The 17,554-nt window shown below is 40.2% G+C and overlaps 1 protein-coding gene across 11 annotated transcripts in view; it reads left to right on the top strand.

Moving 5' to 3' along the window:
- The window catches only part of STK31 (serine/threonine kinase 31), a 162,871-nt gene that overhangs the window by 21,195 nt on the left and 124,122 nt on the right, over positions 1-17,554 (top strand). For 9 of the 11 annotated variants that reach the window (XM_058678192.1, XM_058678191.1, XM_058678194.1 and 6 more), the window contains exons 7-15: positions 1,157-1,515; positions 2,634-2,808; positions 3,848-3,963; positions 5,211-5,370; positions 6,844-6,966; positions 12,036-12,215; positions 12,590-12,706; positions 14,431-14,550; positions 16,834-16,965. In XM_058678192.1, coding sequence (XP_058534175.1) covers positions 1,157-1,515; positions 2,634-2,808; positions 3,848-3,963; positions 5,211-5,370; positions 6,844-6,966; positions 12,036-12,215; positions 12,590-12,706; positions 14,431-14,550; positions 16,834-16,965 — 1,482 coding nt within the window. The remainder of the gene's footprint in view (positions 1-1,156; positions 1,516-2,633; positions 2,809-3,847; positions 3,964-5,210; positions 5,371-6,843; positions 6,967-12,035; positions 12,216-12,589; positions 12,707-14,430; positions 14,551-16,833; positions 16,966-17,554) is intronic. The other 2 variants (XM_058678197.1, XM_058678196.1) reach the window with 1 other exon arrangement.

Genomic DNA, 17,554 nt, shown 5'->3' with positions numbered 1-17,554 from the left:
GGCAGGATCAGAAGTGGAACAACCAGGTCTGGAACTGGCATCTACGTGGGATGCTGGCATTGCAGGTGGAGGATTCGCTTGCCATGGCACCATGCTTGTCCCAATATGTGCTTATCAAATTAGTCTCAAGATAGCATTCCACTTTTTTCTTGTTTGTTTTAGTTTTGCTTTTAGGCATATGTGTACCTGGTGCTGTGGATGGTACTGAATATTCAGAAGTCAGAAAACACCCAGTTCATCTAGTGGCTAATCATGTGTCAGTGTTACCATTGTGGCTCTGTTAAAGCTCTGGTTAAGAGTTTTGAATGCAGCAATTTCTGACATCTCACATTCTTAATTTCAGTTTGTTGATTTGTTGAAGAAAAACCCTGTTGATGTTTTGTATTCTGAGTTTGGTTTTTCTGCTGCAGTTCTTGTCTGTCTTTAAACGCAGTGTACCTGACTCTGTCTTTAATATGAGTTTAAGTTTTGTTCAAATCGAGCATTTTTGGTAAGTAGCAGGCATTCACCTGTTTCAAAATTTTTAACATTATCTTTATTTTTACTGGAAAATCAGATATACAGAGAGGAGAAGAGACAGAGAGGAAGATCGTCTGTCTGCTGATGCACTCCCCAAGTAGCCTCACGGCTGGAACTGAGCCCATCTGAAGCCGGGAGCCAGGAGCTTCTTCCATGTTTCCCACAAGGGTTCAGAGTCCCAAGGCCTTGGGCCATCCTTGACTGCTTTCCCAGGCTACATACAGGGAGCTGGATGGGAAGTGGGGCTACCAGGATTAGAACAGGTACCCATATGGGATCCTGGCACGTGCAAGGCGAGGACATTAGCCATTAGGCTATTACACCAGGTTAGCAGGCATTCATTTTTATGTGTGAAGTCTCCTGGGGACACTTTTATAGTTATTGGAGACAAAACAATCAACATAATCTACTAGGTTAAAAAGTATTCTAGATATTTGCCTATGTTTGGAAGTGGCTGCCTGCCTGTTCAGCCCTCAGCTCTGCCTCTGAAAAGGAGCACATTCATACACATGCAAGGGAGGAGGTAAGATTATGGATACAGAGATCTTGTAATTAGGGTGCTTGGGAAAACTGCATAGACACAAAATAAACAAAGAGAAGCATGTTGTTGTTTATGTGTTCTTTTCTGTTTTCTTAGGGACGAACTTTTTTGGGGAGTTTGATTTTTGAAAAGGAAATTAAAATGAGAATCAAAGCAACCTATCAGGATGGCACCGTCATCGCTCAGGCTGAGTACGGCAGTGTGGATATAGGAGAAGAGGTGGCTAAGAAGGGATTCGCAGAAAAATGCAAACTCACCTCCGGCAATGACATCTGCGAAGAAAAAAAGTCAGATCCTGCTCAGCTTGCTCTCAGGAACCTCAAAAACCCCATTCCCTTATGGGGGCATAGGTCAAACCAGACCAATTTGAGCAGGCCCAAGCCACGCTTAAGTGGGAGGCTGGCACTTGACTTGAAGAATGAAAATGATACAGGAAGTCACATGACATTTACAAAGTAAGATTGTGGTTTTCAGATTTAGGTAATGTTAATTCCTCACAGAGGCCTTTGTTAAGGTGCAGCGCAAGTTCAGGCCTATGCTTTTGGGATCCCTTAATTAGGTCAGCAATTTTGAAAGCTGCTATGGATTTTTTTTCCCCCAAATATTTGAAATTTATATACTTGAAAAAATCTATTTCATAAATGATATATACCTCTTATGTATAAGATTTATATTCTCTTGGAAAGTTAATTAGATATACGTTATGTATATGTATTATGTATATCTATTTTAACAGTATTTTTGTTAAAAACTATTTTAACAAATTTGTTCTTAAATTGTTTGAAGTTCACATAACATTTTTAAAAAGATTTATTTATTGGGAAGTCAGATTTATAGAGAAGAGGAAAGACAGATCTTCTATCTGCTGGTTCACTCCCCAACTGGCCACAGTGTCACAGTGGCCGGAGCTGAGCTGCTCTGGAGCTAGGAGCCAGGATCCTCCTCCACGTCTCTCCCATGGGTGAAAGTTGGCCAAATACCTGAACTTTCACCTGCTGCTTCCTGGTGTGTGCATCAGTGGGAAGCTAGAATGGAGAATGAAGCTGAAACTCAAACCCATTCACTCTTGGCATGGATGTGAATGTCCCAAGCAGCAGTTTAACTGCCAAGTGCCTGTCCCTGGGTAATTTTGAATTATCAACTAGAAATAGGAAGCCACTTTAGGTCCTTATGTGTATCATAACATTTTCTGTATTGTGATCCAAGCTGTGATGTCTTGGGTGATATAACTGGCTGATGGAACCTGATCAGCATGTTGTGAAGTAGAGTGGGGGCTCATGGGAAGAAGAACTTGGAAAGTGATTAAAAAAAAGGCTCTTCAGTTTGGTCTTTGGAGTTGATAGTGTTAGGAGGAAGTCGCATTGCATACTTTCTGAGGGTTGGAGTTGTTTTTGAGGTACGACTTTGCTAATAAAATCTAGTTTGTGTGAATTTATCTTTTTAATGTTTAACTAGGTTGACCTTTTCAAACTAATTGTAGAAATATATTATGGTATAAAAAGCCTGTGATGATTTGGTTTATGCTTCAGATCTACTGTTTGCTTTTTAAAATATGTGAATTTGTTTTTAATAGGGAAAGTTTGGCCGTTGGTGACTTTAAGTTAGGGTCTAATGTCAGCCTTGCAAAAATTAAGCAGGATCAGAAATTGATTGAAGAAAATGAAAAACTTAAGACAGAGAAGGAAGTTCTTCTTGAAAGATACAAGGCTCTGGAGTCAAAAGTAGAACAGACCACCCAGGAGCTGCAGGTACGCTTGGTGGCCTCAGGTGAGGGCTGTCTGGCCAGGAAGCCCACAAACTCATCTGCGTCTCTCTTTCCTCCTTTATTGCTATGCCTCTCTCATCCTCCCCCTTCTCTCCCTTCCTCTATTTCTTGCTTTCATTTTCTTTCCTCCTTCACCCTCTGTTTTTCCTTTCCTTACGTTTGTTTATAGGTGGACTTTTTCATACATTCCAAACTGTCTTTGCGTTTTACTGGGTATCTTAAAGTTTAGTAATTTATTGTGTATACTTCCTCTTATTTTCTTGTGAAAACTTATAATATGGAAATTTAAACTTTCCGAAAGTAGAGAGAATTAACTAATCCTCATGTATCCATTACTCAGTTGCTTTTTTTAAGAGAAGATTTATTTATTTTCATTGGAAAGGCAGATATATAGAGAGATGGAAATATATAGAGAAAGATATTCTGTCCACTGTTTTACTCTGCAGATTGGCTCAATGGCTGGAGCTGAGCTGAACAGGAGCCAGGAACCAGGAGTCTCTTCCAGGTCTCCCACATGTGTGCAGGGTCCCAAGGCTTTGAGCCATCCTCCACTGCTCCACACATTAGTTGCGATAATAGAGACATGCATTTTAAATAACACTCAAAGTCTGGGAGGTTAATCTGCTTTAGGTGCGGGTATGTTGCTCACTCCTTTAGATTGCAGAGTGATGTAAGACTTCATCATGTAACAAATCGTCATTGATAATCGTTTGGAGTCTTTGTATTTATGAAGACCTTTCATTCTTTTAACATGCTAAATTTTAAGAGGTACAGTTTGTGAGATTGTGTTTCTCCATGACCTCTTAATAAGAGAACATAGAATAGTCTAATTTACATTAACGTAGAGAGCTGGCCATGGACTCTGAGTTAGTAAGGAAGTCAGTTTTTGTTATCTTATGGCCTAATATTTTTAACCTTTAATGTTAACCTTTGCAATTTTGTTTAATTACAATGAAAGACAATTAGTAGCAGAAATACAATTTCTTTGGGTCTTATAGGGATGTGTTTGTTCTTTGTTTCAGCAAGAGAAAGCCAATACCATGGATTTGACAAAACATTTAGAGAGTACTCTGAAGACACGTGTAGGCACTAGAATGAAAAATCTGGCAACTAAGGTGGAAATACTGAAGGAAATTAGGTAGGTTAATGTGAATGTTTGAGAAGGATACTTTAAAATAATTGTTGATTAGCTGGTGCTTTGTCTAAATTGTGTGTTTCACCATTTGCACTTTGAAAAGGTATTTATTAGAGAAGAGGAGGTGGAGAGGGGAGTAGGGAGATAGCATCTCATGTCCTGGTTCACTTTCCAAGTGCTCCCTGCACCAGGCACGCTGGTGAGAGGAACTTGAGCCGCCAGTACAGGGAGCACTTGGAAAGTGAAGCAGGACACGTTATTGTTGGATAGGGCTAGTTTATCAAGGCAATCTGGTTACTTCTTATTTATTTCATGTATGAAAGAGAAGAGGAGAGGCGGATAGATACCTGGATGGATACCTCCCATTGCCTAGTTAGTTCATTGCCTGAATTTCTGAATACCTGCAGCAGTTGGGGCTGCGGCAGACTGAAGCCGTAAGTCTAGAACTCCCAGAACGCCCACGTGGGTGGCAGGAGTCTAGTGACTTGATCCATCGCTGTTGCCTTGTAGGGTCTGCACTGGTAGGAAACTAGAGTCAGGATGGAAAGCTAGGACTTGAACACAGGTACTCTGATATGGAATGCAGACATCTCAACTCCTAGGCAAGACACCCTCTCCTTGGGTGTCTTAAAATTGTTGAGAAAGTATTTATATATCTAATTGTAGATTAGCAAGTTAAGGCTTATTTGATATTTGAAGTTCTGCAGACTTTTGAAGTTGTCTTTTTATATAGAATATTTTCTAGAAAATTATTTTCCCACAAGTATTTTTTAAAGGATATATTTATTTGAAAGAATGACAGACACAGAAGGGGAGGGAGGGAGAAATTCCACGTGCTGGTTCACTCCCTAGATGGCAGCTGTGGCCATCATCCAGGAGTCTGAGCCAGGTCTACAAGGTGGTGGCAGGCCCCAGACAGTTGGGTTGTCTTCCATTACTGTTCTCAGGTATAGATCCATTAGCAGGCAGCTGGATCAGAAGTGTAGCCACCGGCACACGAATTGGCATTCGTGTGTGATGTTGATGTTGTGTTGTAGGTGGTGGCTTTACCAGCTACGATACCGGGCTGGCTCCTGCAAATATTTCTTAATTAAAAGTTTAGAGTTGCACATGATTATGTATTATTTTACAAAGTGCTTCTTTGTAGCCAATGCTATAAATAGTAACCTTTAGAGCATTAGTATTGAAGAGTTAGTTATTCCAACTTGCTAATTTCTTGAACTTTCTCTTTTACTGCTTTTTTTCCATAGGCGTGTCAACACTAATGTTCGTTTTGGAGATGACCTGTCAGAAGCTATGCAAGTGTTGGATGAGGGGTGCCTCACTATCCTGTCTTCTTTGAATGAATTAGAGGTCATTTGGGCAGAATACAGCCTAGCCCAGGAAAAGATTAAAACTTGTGAAGATGTGGTGAGTTGAGAAAATTTCTCTATTTCTCTTGGTTTCTATTTGCTGGGCGTAAGGGTTTGTGATAATTTATTTGCTCAAAAATCTTTCAACTTTAATATATATTTATATTAATAATCCAATTCCTTTATTACATAAGAAAGATAGGATAGCACACATGAGACCAGGGAGGCAGGGTGGTGTGAGCCCATTATGGGGGACTGCGGCTCACCTGCTGAGCCACTGCTTCTACTGGTGAGTATGAGAGCTGGGACTGGGGACAGATCAGGCTGGGCAGGGTTAGGGAGAGAGCCAGGCTGGGCTGAGTGAATGTATGTACTAGTGCATTCATGAGCCATAGTAAGTATAAATTGGTTGGGCTTTGCCTCAGCGTTAGGTGGCAAATGCTGGGACTGCAGGCAGATCCTGTTAAGCTAGGCTGCAGAACCACTTAGAGAGTAGAAGATCCAGGACTGGGAGTGGGTCCAGTAGGGAAACTGGGCACCACTCTAATGGGCTACAACTCCCACTGGTGAGTATTAGAACAAGGGCTGACGCGGGCCTGGCTGTGGCACCCACTGGCATGAGTGTGGGCTGGATAGTAGGGTCAGTTGGGTTGACATGTAGGAGTTCTGAATAGGATATGGGACTGATTGGAGCAGTCTGCTGCATACAGTGGCAAGCGCAGGAGCCAGGGCTGGGGGTGGGCCTGATGGGAGTTATTGGGAGACACTCTGACTAGGCTGTAGTTCCTGCTGGTGTTATGAGGGCCGAGTGTATGGTGGGTAGGGTTGGGCTGGGCCATAGGTAACACAGCGATTGCAGCTATCAGTGTGTGCATAGGCTGATGTAGGTGATGGACTGAGCTAGACCCTGTACTAAGAAGCACACACAAGAGTTAGGTCTGAGATCACTTCAGATGAAGTTCAACAATGGGCATTGGTTTATGTCCCAGCTACTGCACTTCCAGCTTCTTGTTTATGGCCTGGGAAAGCAGTAAAAGATGGCTCAAATTCTTGGGACCTGCACCATATGGGAGACCCTGAAGAAGCTCCTGCTTCTGTCTTCAAATCAGCTCAGCTTCGGCTGTTGTGGCTACTTGGGGAATGAAAGAGCACATGGAAGATCTTTTTCTGTTTCTCCTCCCTGTAAATCTGAGCTGCCTTTGCAATAAAAATAAATAGATCTTAGAAAAAGAAAAACAGATGGGAATAGGAGGGAGGCAGAATGTAATTAATAATAGGATCTTTCATAATTCTCTCAAAAAAATTTCATTTTTGCAGATATAAAGGAAAATGGATTATCAGAATAACATTGTTGAACTTCTTGTTTTAATTAATGGAAAGGAGATCTTTCCTTAAGACCTAGGAGAGAAGTATTTGTCTCAAATGTCACTGTGTTTGGAGGATGTAATAACTAAATTTTAGAGGTATAGGTCAGTATAGATAATTGTATGAAAAATCTCTGTAGTGATGATTGTTTTATTTTTTTTTCTAGAATGAAGGAAATATTTTGATTGCTGAAAGAAATGAAGTGCAACAGAAGCTATATGTGGCAGTAGAAGTTTTCATTCTGGAAGTAGATGAGTTACCTCTTAATAAACGCTTAAAAACATTGAAGGTTGGAATTAAATTAGGCATAATTAAATATCTTTTAAATGATGGTTATTATCTGAGAGGCGAAATTGTATCTGCCTTGAGACTTTAGATAGTGCTGTTAGCCGCAAAAAATTTTTCTTTGCTGAATTCTGATTTTTAGTGAAACTTAAAGTTTATTCTAATATATTTAGTATTTACATACAAATATGTCTATTCTACAAAGAAGTCAGAAATGGCCAGCTACTCCAGGCTTGCTAGAACAGCATGTTTTGGAGAAACTCAGGGACGCAGGACCCATGGTAGGGACATGGGCTTCCTGTTACCCATTGCTGTCTAGCAGAAAGGGCCACACGCCAATGAGAAAGAAGCAGCCCTGCTCTTGGAGTTGCAGGTCTGTAGGAGTCGTGTTAAGTGTGTCTTCACTCTGCACTGCACTGTTAGCAGTGACGTGATTTTGGTATGAATGAGTGTGGTAGGGTCAAGTCATTCTACCTTGTAGCATCATATTTGTCTCCAATTATTCAAACTTCTGTTTTGTCTTGTATTATTTAGAAGTTTTACCTAAAATGGGCAATTTATCTTAATTTATAGATATGCTTTCGGCAGTTTTTATAAATATTGTCTTGTTTCCCATTTCTTTCAGGAATGCTACTGGTTTTCATTTATCAGCATCTTTCTGACCACTCTACTGAATTAGTTCTCATTTGTCTTGATATTCTTTGAGCTTTCTGTGTGGTTATATAATTTGAAAACAAGCCTTTAACTTCTTGTTGTTCTTTTTTATGTTGGAATTGTTGCCAATTTGGCCAGGATCTCTGGTAATAAGTTGGACAGTGGCTGGTATCTGTCCTATTTGGACTTCAGGGAATCTGCTCACTAGAAATGTGGAGATGGAACCTTTTGAGGGACATCTGGACACTGTTTTGATGCCTTGGGATGAAGAGGTGGTTTCGATCATACTATGTGTGGGTCAGGAACCATTGGAGTCCTGCTGTGAAACATATGTGTTTTTATTTTTTTCAAGATTTACTCGTTTTTATTTGAAAGGCAGATTTACAGAGATCTTCCATCTGTAGAGTTGTTTACTTCTCTAATGCATGCAACAGCTGGCTGAGCTAATCTGAAGCCAGGAACCAGGAACTGCTTTCTGGGTTTCCCCCATTGATGCAGGAACTCAAGGACTTGAGCCATTTTCCACTGCTTTCTCAGGCCACATGCAGGAGCTTGGTCAGAAGTGGAGCAACCAGAACACAAACTGGCACCCATATGGGATGCCAGTGTCTTATTTCAGGCACAGACTTCATCTTCTACGCCATCACTTTCCTATGTAACTCAACTTAACAATATGTGGAATGACGTGGCTTAGGTTCTTCTAGAATGGTGAAGTAAGCCTTGCATATAAAAATGATAGTGTGGTAAGAATTTACCTTTCTGCAATGCAACTTCTCTTTCACCCTGTGAAGATACATTTCTTCTTATGAACTGCTTGTAAAAATAGGCTGAAGGTTGCAACCAAGTTACAACCTTTAAAATTTAATACTGGTTGGGCATCTTAATCTGAACATTTTAAGACTGAAATGCTGCAAAATAAAAACTTTTTTGAGCACCTAATTTGGTGGATTGCAGTCAAAATAGAACACACAGTTATTTGACATCCCCAAGGGGGAGGTTTCCTCTCAGCCCCCTTCAGGTGCAATGTATCATTTCTGGGCACAGCCACAATTTCCCACTCAAGCAACTCACAAAGGTAAAACTCCGTGTGTCTTCAGGTTTCCGTGGTGCTCCACAGGGCACCAAGACCTATTGCTCACTGTGTTGTTTGGCTTGTTCTCTGTTCTGTCATGACTTGTTGAAAATATTGGTGGGGCCTGAAGATACCCTGTGGGCAGCAGTGATAAGAATAAGTGGAAGCACATATGCACATTGAATAGGAATTCAAACTGTTGTAAAAGCTAGGCAGTGGTGTGCACGTGGAATGTATTACTGAAGAATATGGTATTAGATTAATGTACGAATATATGACCTGAAGAAACAGTAGCATAAATTGTCAAAGTCCTGTGCTGAAAGTGATGGACAGAAGTTAATGAAAAATGGAAAAACAGGGGCCAGCACTGTGGTGTAATAGGCTGAGCCTCAGCCTGTGGCACTGGTAACCCAAGTGCTCCGTTTCTGATACAACTCCCTGCTTGTGGCTTGGCAAAGCAGTGGAGATGGCTCGATTCCTGAGCCCCTGATGGAAGACGCAGAGGAAGCTCTTGGCTTCAGATCATCTCAGTTCTGGCTGTTGCAGCCAGTTGAGGAATGAACTAGTGGATGGAAGATTCTATCTTTCCTCTCTGTTACTGTGCCTTTCAAATAACAATAAAGAAATCAAGTCCTAAATTATAGGGGACAAATCTACAAAAATATCTTAAGGATGATCAATAAAATAAAAATTTTTGTTCTTTTTGAAAGATTAAAACCAACATAGTCAGGCCTGGCATGATAGTGTAGGGGTTGAAGTCCATATGGGTGCTGGTTTTAATCCTGACAGCCCCGGTTCCCACCCAGCTCCCTGCTTGTGGCCTGGGAAAGCAGGTGAGGACGGCCCAAAGCCTTGGGACCCTGCACCTGTGTGGGAGAGATGGAAGAAGCTCCTGGCTCCTGGCTTCGGATTGGCTCAGCTCCAGCCATTGCAGCCACTTGGGGAATGAACCATCGGATGGAAGATCTTACTCTCTGTCTCTCCTCCTCTCTGTAAATCTGCCTTTCCACTAAAAATAAATAAATCTTAAAAAAAAAGTAGTCCAATCTTTAGCCAGATTAACAAAGCAGAAAGGGGAAAAAAAACTAGAAATGAAAAGGATGAAATTACCACTGGTTTTAGAGAAGAAAAATGATCATGAGAAACTAATATGAACAACCGTATATGCTGACAGATTGAAAATCTCAAAGAAATGGATATATTCCTGGGTATATACCATGATTAAATCATTAAGATACAGAAAATCTAAACAGATCAATAACAGTGAGATTGAAGCAGTTACAGGTCTCAAGTGTCTTTACAACTGAACTGTACGAAACAGTTAAGGATGAGCTAACTACAATACTTCTTAGCATTCTAAAATATTAAGAAGAATGGAGCTTTGCCGATTTTTTATGAGACCAGCTCTACTTTGATACCAAAAACAGAGACAAAACAGAAAAAAGAAACTTTAAGCTAATGTTCTTGGAGAACACAGATGCAAAATTCCCAGTGTATTAGCTAGTCAAATTCAACAATGACATCAAAAAGATCATACATGATGATTAAGTGGAATTTGTCCCAGGGATAAATATGGTTTAGCAGTCACAAACTGAGACACATAATGTATCGATGAAGAACAAAATCCAGAGAGCATATATCTTAAAATGACAAAGATTTTATAGATGACAAACCAGCTAATATTGAATCACAAAAAGCTGAGAGCATTTTACAAGCTGTAACAAGAATGTTCACTTTCACCATCTCTACTTAAAGTAATTTTGGAAATACTTGCAAGAGCGATTAAGGAAGAAAAAGAGCATAGACATTGGAAAGGAAGGATTCAAAATATCTGTGTTTATGTATACCACAGTTTTGCACATGGAAAAACCTACTCAAGAAAGAGACGGAAACTAAGGCCAGTTTAGTAAAGTTACAGAATGCAAATTGGCATACATGGGCAGCAGCATTTTTTTTTTTTATGCAGCAATAGTGTGGTAGAAGGGAAATCAAATTTCATTTATGGTAGTTACAGAATATTAAATACTGAACAATGAGTGTAACCGAAGAGGTGAAAGGTTTCTATGAAAGAAGTTATAAAACAATCGAGGAATGAAGTCATGAAGGACACAAGAAATAAAGATTGTCCTCACTCATGGATTGGAAGAAATAACCTTGTTAAGATGTCAGTATTACCTAAAGCAAGCTACTGAATTACGTTGTTGAAACTGCTGTCAAAGTGTACACTTGGAATATTCTTCATAGACTTAGAACATGCTGCCTGTGGCACTAGCATCTCCTATGGGCACTGGTTTGTGTTCTGCCTGCTCCACTTTCAATCTAGTGGATAATGGCCTGATAATGGTCTGGGAGAAGCAGTGGAAGATGGCCCAAGTGCTTGAGCTTCTGCCATACACACACACACACACACACACACACACACACACAGCTTCTCTCCTGGTCCTCCTCTGCCCTCCCCCCAATCACTGTTCCTCTTCCAAGCCTGCCATTCTGGATGTAAATGCTGCCGGCTGTTCAAGGGGAAAGGGAAAGGAAGAATGTTCAGGGACTGGCCAGCTGTTCTATCCTGTTTATCAGTTTTTGCCTCATCTGCACTTAGATGCACCTGTAGACTGATGTTCTCTTGCCAATTCTGCTGCTTTCCTTCCCAGTCTGAGGAAGCCAGAAGGCTCTATTAAGTCAGCTCCTTTTTACCCCAGTGCTTTCTGTGAGCTGATGTAGGCCTTCTCCCATCTGCGGGATTGTATTCATTCAGTGTCCTGCACCAGCCGTCCTCTGTCTTTCCAAGGGGTTCTCCAGGTTTTGTGACTGAAGCATCTGGGATCTGCTCAGCTTTCCTCCATTATTTCTAGGCAGTGCTTCCTGGAGAGAGCCATCAGGTTGTGTGGGCTTCCATCTTGGCTCTTGCAGGCCTTTCAAAAAGGCTTTGAAGTTTAATGACTACTTCATGGTAATTATTTCTGTAATTTGGTGTCTAGTTTTTACTAGTTTTAGTTTTGTTTTAGTTTTTACTTAGCGGAAGTTATTGGAAACTTGTGTATCAGGAAAAATGGTGGTGATTCTTATTTAAAGCCAGAAAAAGAGGGCAATTACTGCTTAGTTAAATACCTGAGATTGTAAAGCTTCCTATTCATATGAGTTGCTTAATAAGCTTTTAGTATTACAATTCAAACAAGTCACTGTCTATGTGGTTTTTTTTTTTTTTTTTTTACATCCTTGTTAAATTCTACTTTATAGGATTTTTCATGAACAGGAATTCAGCATTTGATCTGTCCTTTGGATTCTACCATTGGACTTGAATCCTAATGTGTGAATAAACTTCAGTAAACATGGGTGTATCTCCATAGGATTTGTCAGCTGCCTTAGAAGCAGCATACGGACAGGCCACTGAAGGAGCCAACTCTGAGGATATCCTTAGAAAGTTTTATGACTGGAAGTGTGATAAACGAGAGGAGTTCAGCAAAGTCAGGACTGAGACAGAGGCCTCTCTGCAGCGGCTGGTTGCCTGGTTCCAGAGCAGCTTACAGGTAGGAGAGCCCTTGTTCCTGTCAGGCTGCTTGCTCTCAGAGTCACACCAGCTCCCGGACATCAGCATTCATGGCGAGCTTTCACAGTTGCCTTCCTGTTCCCGGGAGCTGCCCTCCTGGGCTTGGCCCTGTTCATTTTTCTTCCTGGTGATTGTCCTCTCACAGTTCCACACTGCTGCTTGCCCTTAGTCAACATGTGGAAGTGCCCTGTCTCCTCTGGCATGGGAATGCTATTATGGTGGGTGTGTTAACCTTTGTAGTTTTATTGCCCCTGTGTTGTCAAGGGGATAGCCCAGCATTCTGTTTCAGGTATAAGGGCACAATCAGTACTAGATGACTTAGTGACATGGAACCCTTTTACATTTGCAAAAAAGGTTTTTGATCTGTCTGTGGAAGAACCACTGAGTTCTGACGATACAGTTGATAATATTGATGAAATCCTAGAAAAGACCGAATCGTGTCTCTGCAAAGAGCTGGAGATATCCCTGATCGTGAGTATTGATAGTGCCTATCATTGTTTCCTTTTATGCAGTATGTTTCCCTGGTTAGTTAGAAAGTGCCATGACTAGTCTTAGCTTTCCTGTTAGAGTTTTTTTGGAGAGAGTGTCAAGTTCTAATCCAAATACAGTTTAGATTTATTCTTATATAGAGTTGCATTTTATTTTAATAGGATATTTTACCTTTAAAAAGCCGATGTTTACTTCTAGGAATGCTCCCATTTTCAAAAATGAAAATTGTTTATTTGAGAAAGAGAGGAGAGACAGAGGGTAGAAGGGAGAGAGAGAGGGAGTTGAAGTCAGGAGCTGGAGATGGGTGTTGAATCCAGTGTGAGATGTGGGTGTCTTAACTAGTATTTTAACTACTTCACCAAATATCTTAGCGAAGAAAGTCCCTTTTTGAAAAAGGTTTATATATATATGGAGGAGGAGAGACAGAGAGGAAGATCTTCCATTTGTCCGATGATCCACTTCCCAAGTGACCGCAGTGGCTGGAACTGAGCCGATCCGAAGTGAGGAGCCAGGAGCAACTTCTGGGTCTCCCATGCAGGTGCAGGGTCCCAAGGCTTTGGGTCATCCTCAGCTGCCTTCCCAGGCCACAAGCAGGGAGCTGGATGGGAAGCAGGGCTGCCGGGATTAGAACCAGCGCCCATATGGGATCCTAGTGCGTTGAAGGTGAGGAGGATGTGAGCCGCTTGGCCACTGAGCTGGGCCTGGAAAATCTCTTTTAATGAGAGGGATCAGCTTTTTGTATCATTTGATTCTTGAATTCATCATACCCAGTGACTGTAAGAAATGACTCTTTAGAGCTTGTGAAAATTTGAAATAAAATCTAGGAGAGCTCTGGAAGTGGATACAAGATTGCTTAATAAAAAATGTAGTCCTCTTTTTTGTTTTTGAAAACTGTTAATTTATTTGAAAGGCATATACACACAAATTATATGTACATACAGAGAGAGAGAGAATGAAAGAGGAGGAGAAAAATATCTCCCTTCTGTTGGTTCACTCCCTGAGTGCTCACACAGTAGCTGAGGCTGGAACTCAGGACTCTAACTGCTTGAGCCTTGAGTGCTGCCCCCAAGATGTGTGCGTCAGTGGGGCGCTGGAATTGGGAGTGGGCTGTGGATTTGAAGCCACTCAGTGTTGTGGCAAACATCAGCCTCTGTTGTTTACATTCTGTATTGCTGTATCGAATTATAAATGGCTGTGGCTCCTGTAAAGTGTCTTTTCAAACTTTAGAATTGCTCAGTGGGATCAGTATTCAGGCTGCTTTCCATGGTTATACTATTCATATTATTTGTTTCTTTTTTAGATTTTTGTTTTATTTATATTATATTGTGGTATAAATTGCTGTAGTTCCATGTTATTAAGGAGTATTCATCATACTGTTGTCAGCCTTGGTTTTGGAAGTGGTTATTAGATGATTTCAGGAAGTGGCTCTTGCAGTGCTATGCATTGCTGTGTAGTGGTTACGCTGAGCATGCTTATACTCTTCTCCAGGCAGCTCCATGGGTCATGGATCATCGGGGTCAGGTTCTCTACAGGGACATCTTTGATATCCTCCTACCGTCTCTGTAGAATTTTATTTATATAAAACTACTTTGAAATGGATCTAGAAGTTTATTAGAGGTGTCATTTTGAAGTTTATCCATTGTTATTGAAGATTTTTTCTGTTTTGACATTCCTTATGTGTAATCCATGTGTGTAATTTCATTTAGGAGCAAGGTGATGCAGACAAGGAAATAATTTTAAACACGTATGGGCAGGTGCTACAGAAGATCCGTTCAGAGGAAAGGCTCATTGCCTCAGTGCAGGCCAAGTACAAGGACAGCACAGAGGTTGGCTTATACTTTCCCTTACGGGTTTAGAAACTGCTGCTGTGAATTCTTTTTCATTTTCTTTAAGATTGATTTATTTTTATCAGACAGTGTCAGGCAGTCCTTCATCCCATTGTCTAGATATGTTCAGCAGTTTCATTGGGAGTCCATTTTTGATTTGAAAGTAGGGATTCCATCAATATACATTCCAGTTTGCTTAATGGCTTCCTTATACTAGAAAGACATATGGTATTTGTCTTTTTGGGGTTGACTTATTTCACTGAGCATAATGGTCTCTGATTAGGATCATTTAGTTGCAAATGGTATAATTTCATTCTTTTTAATGGCTGAGTAATATTCCATGGAGTAGACGTACCACCGTTTCTTTAACCACTTCTCTTTGAATGGACATCTGGACTGTCTGACATTCTCTGTACCAGCAATGTCAGGGCACACTTAAATAACTCCTTGTGAAGGAATATACTGTTGTAACAATATGGGGAAAATCAGTTGGGGGATGGGAGGTGAGAGGGAGAATCCCAGACTCTACAGAATTGTACTGTAAGATTCAAAATTTAAAATAAAAATTAAAAAACAAAACAAAAAGGATTTATTTAGTTTTATTGGCAAGTCAGGTTTACAAAGAGAAGGAGACACAGAGAGAAAGATCTTCTGTTCACTGGTTCATTCCCCAAGTGGCCATAACAGCTGAAACTGAGCTGATCCCAAAGAAAGGTGCCAGGAGCTTCTTCCAGGTCTCCCACATGGGTGCAGGGTCCCAAGGCTTTGGGCGGTCCTCAACTGCTTTTCCAGGCCACAAGCAGGGAGCTGGATGGGAAGTGGATCAGCCAGGATTAACCTATATGGATTTCCCAGTGCATGCAAAGTGAGGACTTTAGCCACCAGGGCCCAGTATGTTCAGTTTTTAAAATGTAACTCTTTAACTCTGATTTCCTTGTGTCTTGGACAGTATGCCACTTATTAGTTTTTTCTAACTTAATTGAAAATTTGCTATACACAAAGATAAAAATTAAAAATATTGCTTACAATTTTTTGGATGGTGATATATATAGAATAATCATTAAAAATTTCATTAAGTGTGTATTACTAAAAAATTCAGATTTCGATTTTTTTTTACCTAAAAATAAACTTGTCTCCCAATTCTTTTTCCAGGAAATGTATAAAGTATTCTTGTGTGTATATGTATATGACATACCCTTCCTCCTAACTGCCTACCTGCCTGTCTGTAATGCATTGCATTGCCTTATGAGCTATTTTGAAAATAGTTTCTTCGTTTAATGGTTTATTATGAGGATTTTCCCATACGATTAATGATTCTTTTACATAGTAATTTTGAGTGACTGAATTATCATGCTGTATAGATATGCAACAGCATTATCTAACGCTGTAATGCATTAAGGCTACTTTCAACTTTTACCTGCTATAAACAGATTTGTACATCATCTTTATACATAATTTTTGCATGTAAATGCTAAAATTTCTAAAATTGAAATTGTGTAGTTAAAAGGAACATAGTTTTTTTTCTACTCATTTATTCATTAATTACATTGTATTACATGACACAATGTCATAGGTACTGGGATTCTCCAATCTTCACCCCAAACCCTCCCCCCATAGTGGATTCAAAAGGAACATATTGTTAAACCTCTTGGGAAAGATGATTTCAGTTTATCCTCAATAAAATCAGTAGTTTACTTCAAACTTGACAGTGTGTATCTCAGATTGAAATACTACTTTTGCCTTTGTTTCAACACTTTGACTACTGGTACTGGAACTAGTGCTCTTTTAAATAGAAGAGTGAATAATTAGGAGGTAAATAGAATTGTCTTGTTATAAATTACAGAATTCTTTAGTGTTTCAGTCTGAATTTAGAATACTAGTTGAATTTTTTTCCCAAGATTTATTTTTATTGGAAAGGCAGATGTACACAGAGGAGAACAGGGGAAAAAATATTCCATCCACTGGTTCACTGCCCAAATGGCTGCAATGACTGGAGCTGGACTGGTCTGAAGCCAGGAGCCAGGAACTTCTTTCAGGTCTCCTGGGTGCAGGGTCCCAAGGCTTTGGACCATCCTCAACTGCTTTCCCAGGCCACAGCAGGGAGCTGGATGGGAAGTGGGGCTGCCGGTGCCATATGGGATGCTGGCAGCTTGCAGATGGAGAATTGAATTCAGTTGAACCATTGCGTTGGCCCCGCTAGTTGAACCTTAGTAAACGATAAGTCACAAATTGGCGACTAGTAAGTAGTATGTGATGTATTTGAAAATATGTTCTTTCTCTCAGTTTAAAAAGCAGATCATTGACTGTCTAAACAAGAGTCCCAGTGTGGATCACTTGTTGTCCATAAAGAAGACATTAAAAGGCCTAAAAGCTCGACTAAGATGGAAAATGGTTGAGAGGAATAATTTAGAAGAGGTAAGGAAACAGTCGTTCTTTTCTGAACTCTGTGTGAAGCTTAGTTTACTTGGACTCTGTTTCATGAACGTAGTGTGTAAATATAGTCTCGGATGTAAGAGAACCATCGCAGGTACATTTTGCTTAATATTTGTTTTCTTCTCAGAATAAAATTGGGATTATATTAACAGTGTAAAGATTTTTCATTTTCTTAAATATTCTTTAAAACCATTTTGTATGACTGTCCTGGATTTTGGAAGCAACATTTTGTAATTTCAAACTGTGTTTGGGCATTGTAATGTTTTTAAAGCTATGAAACTGCTACATTCAGGTGATAGGTAACGTATACCTTTAGAAGCAGAAATTGTCAAAAAGGTTTTTAAGATCGTGGTATCTTCTGTTAACTCTGCTTTGATGGCTGGACATATTTCTTCTAAGTGTTTTTGTTTTTCTGTGATTAGAGCTGGAGGATTTAGGATGGACTAATCTGAACTGAGTTTTTTCCTTAGACATGAAGTTTTGTGGCTCTGCGGGGGATCTGTTGCATTCTCCTGTGGATTTGATTTATGTGAGGAAGGGGTTGTCTGTGCCTTAGTGCACGTGCATCTCT

Source organism: Ochotona princeps, chromosome 20 (assembly GCF_030435755.1).
Source record: "Ochotona princeps isolate mOchPri1 chromosome 20, mOchPri1.hap1, whole genome shotgun sequence".
NCBI classification, from domain to species: domain Eukaryota; kingdom Metazoa; phylum Chordata; class Mammalia; order Lagomorpha; family Ochotonidae; genus Ochotona; species Ochotona princeps.
This window is presented reverse-complemented; position numbering and strand designations above follow the sequence as displayed.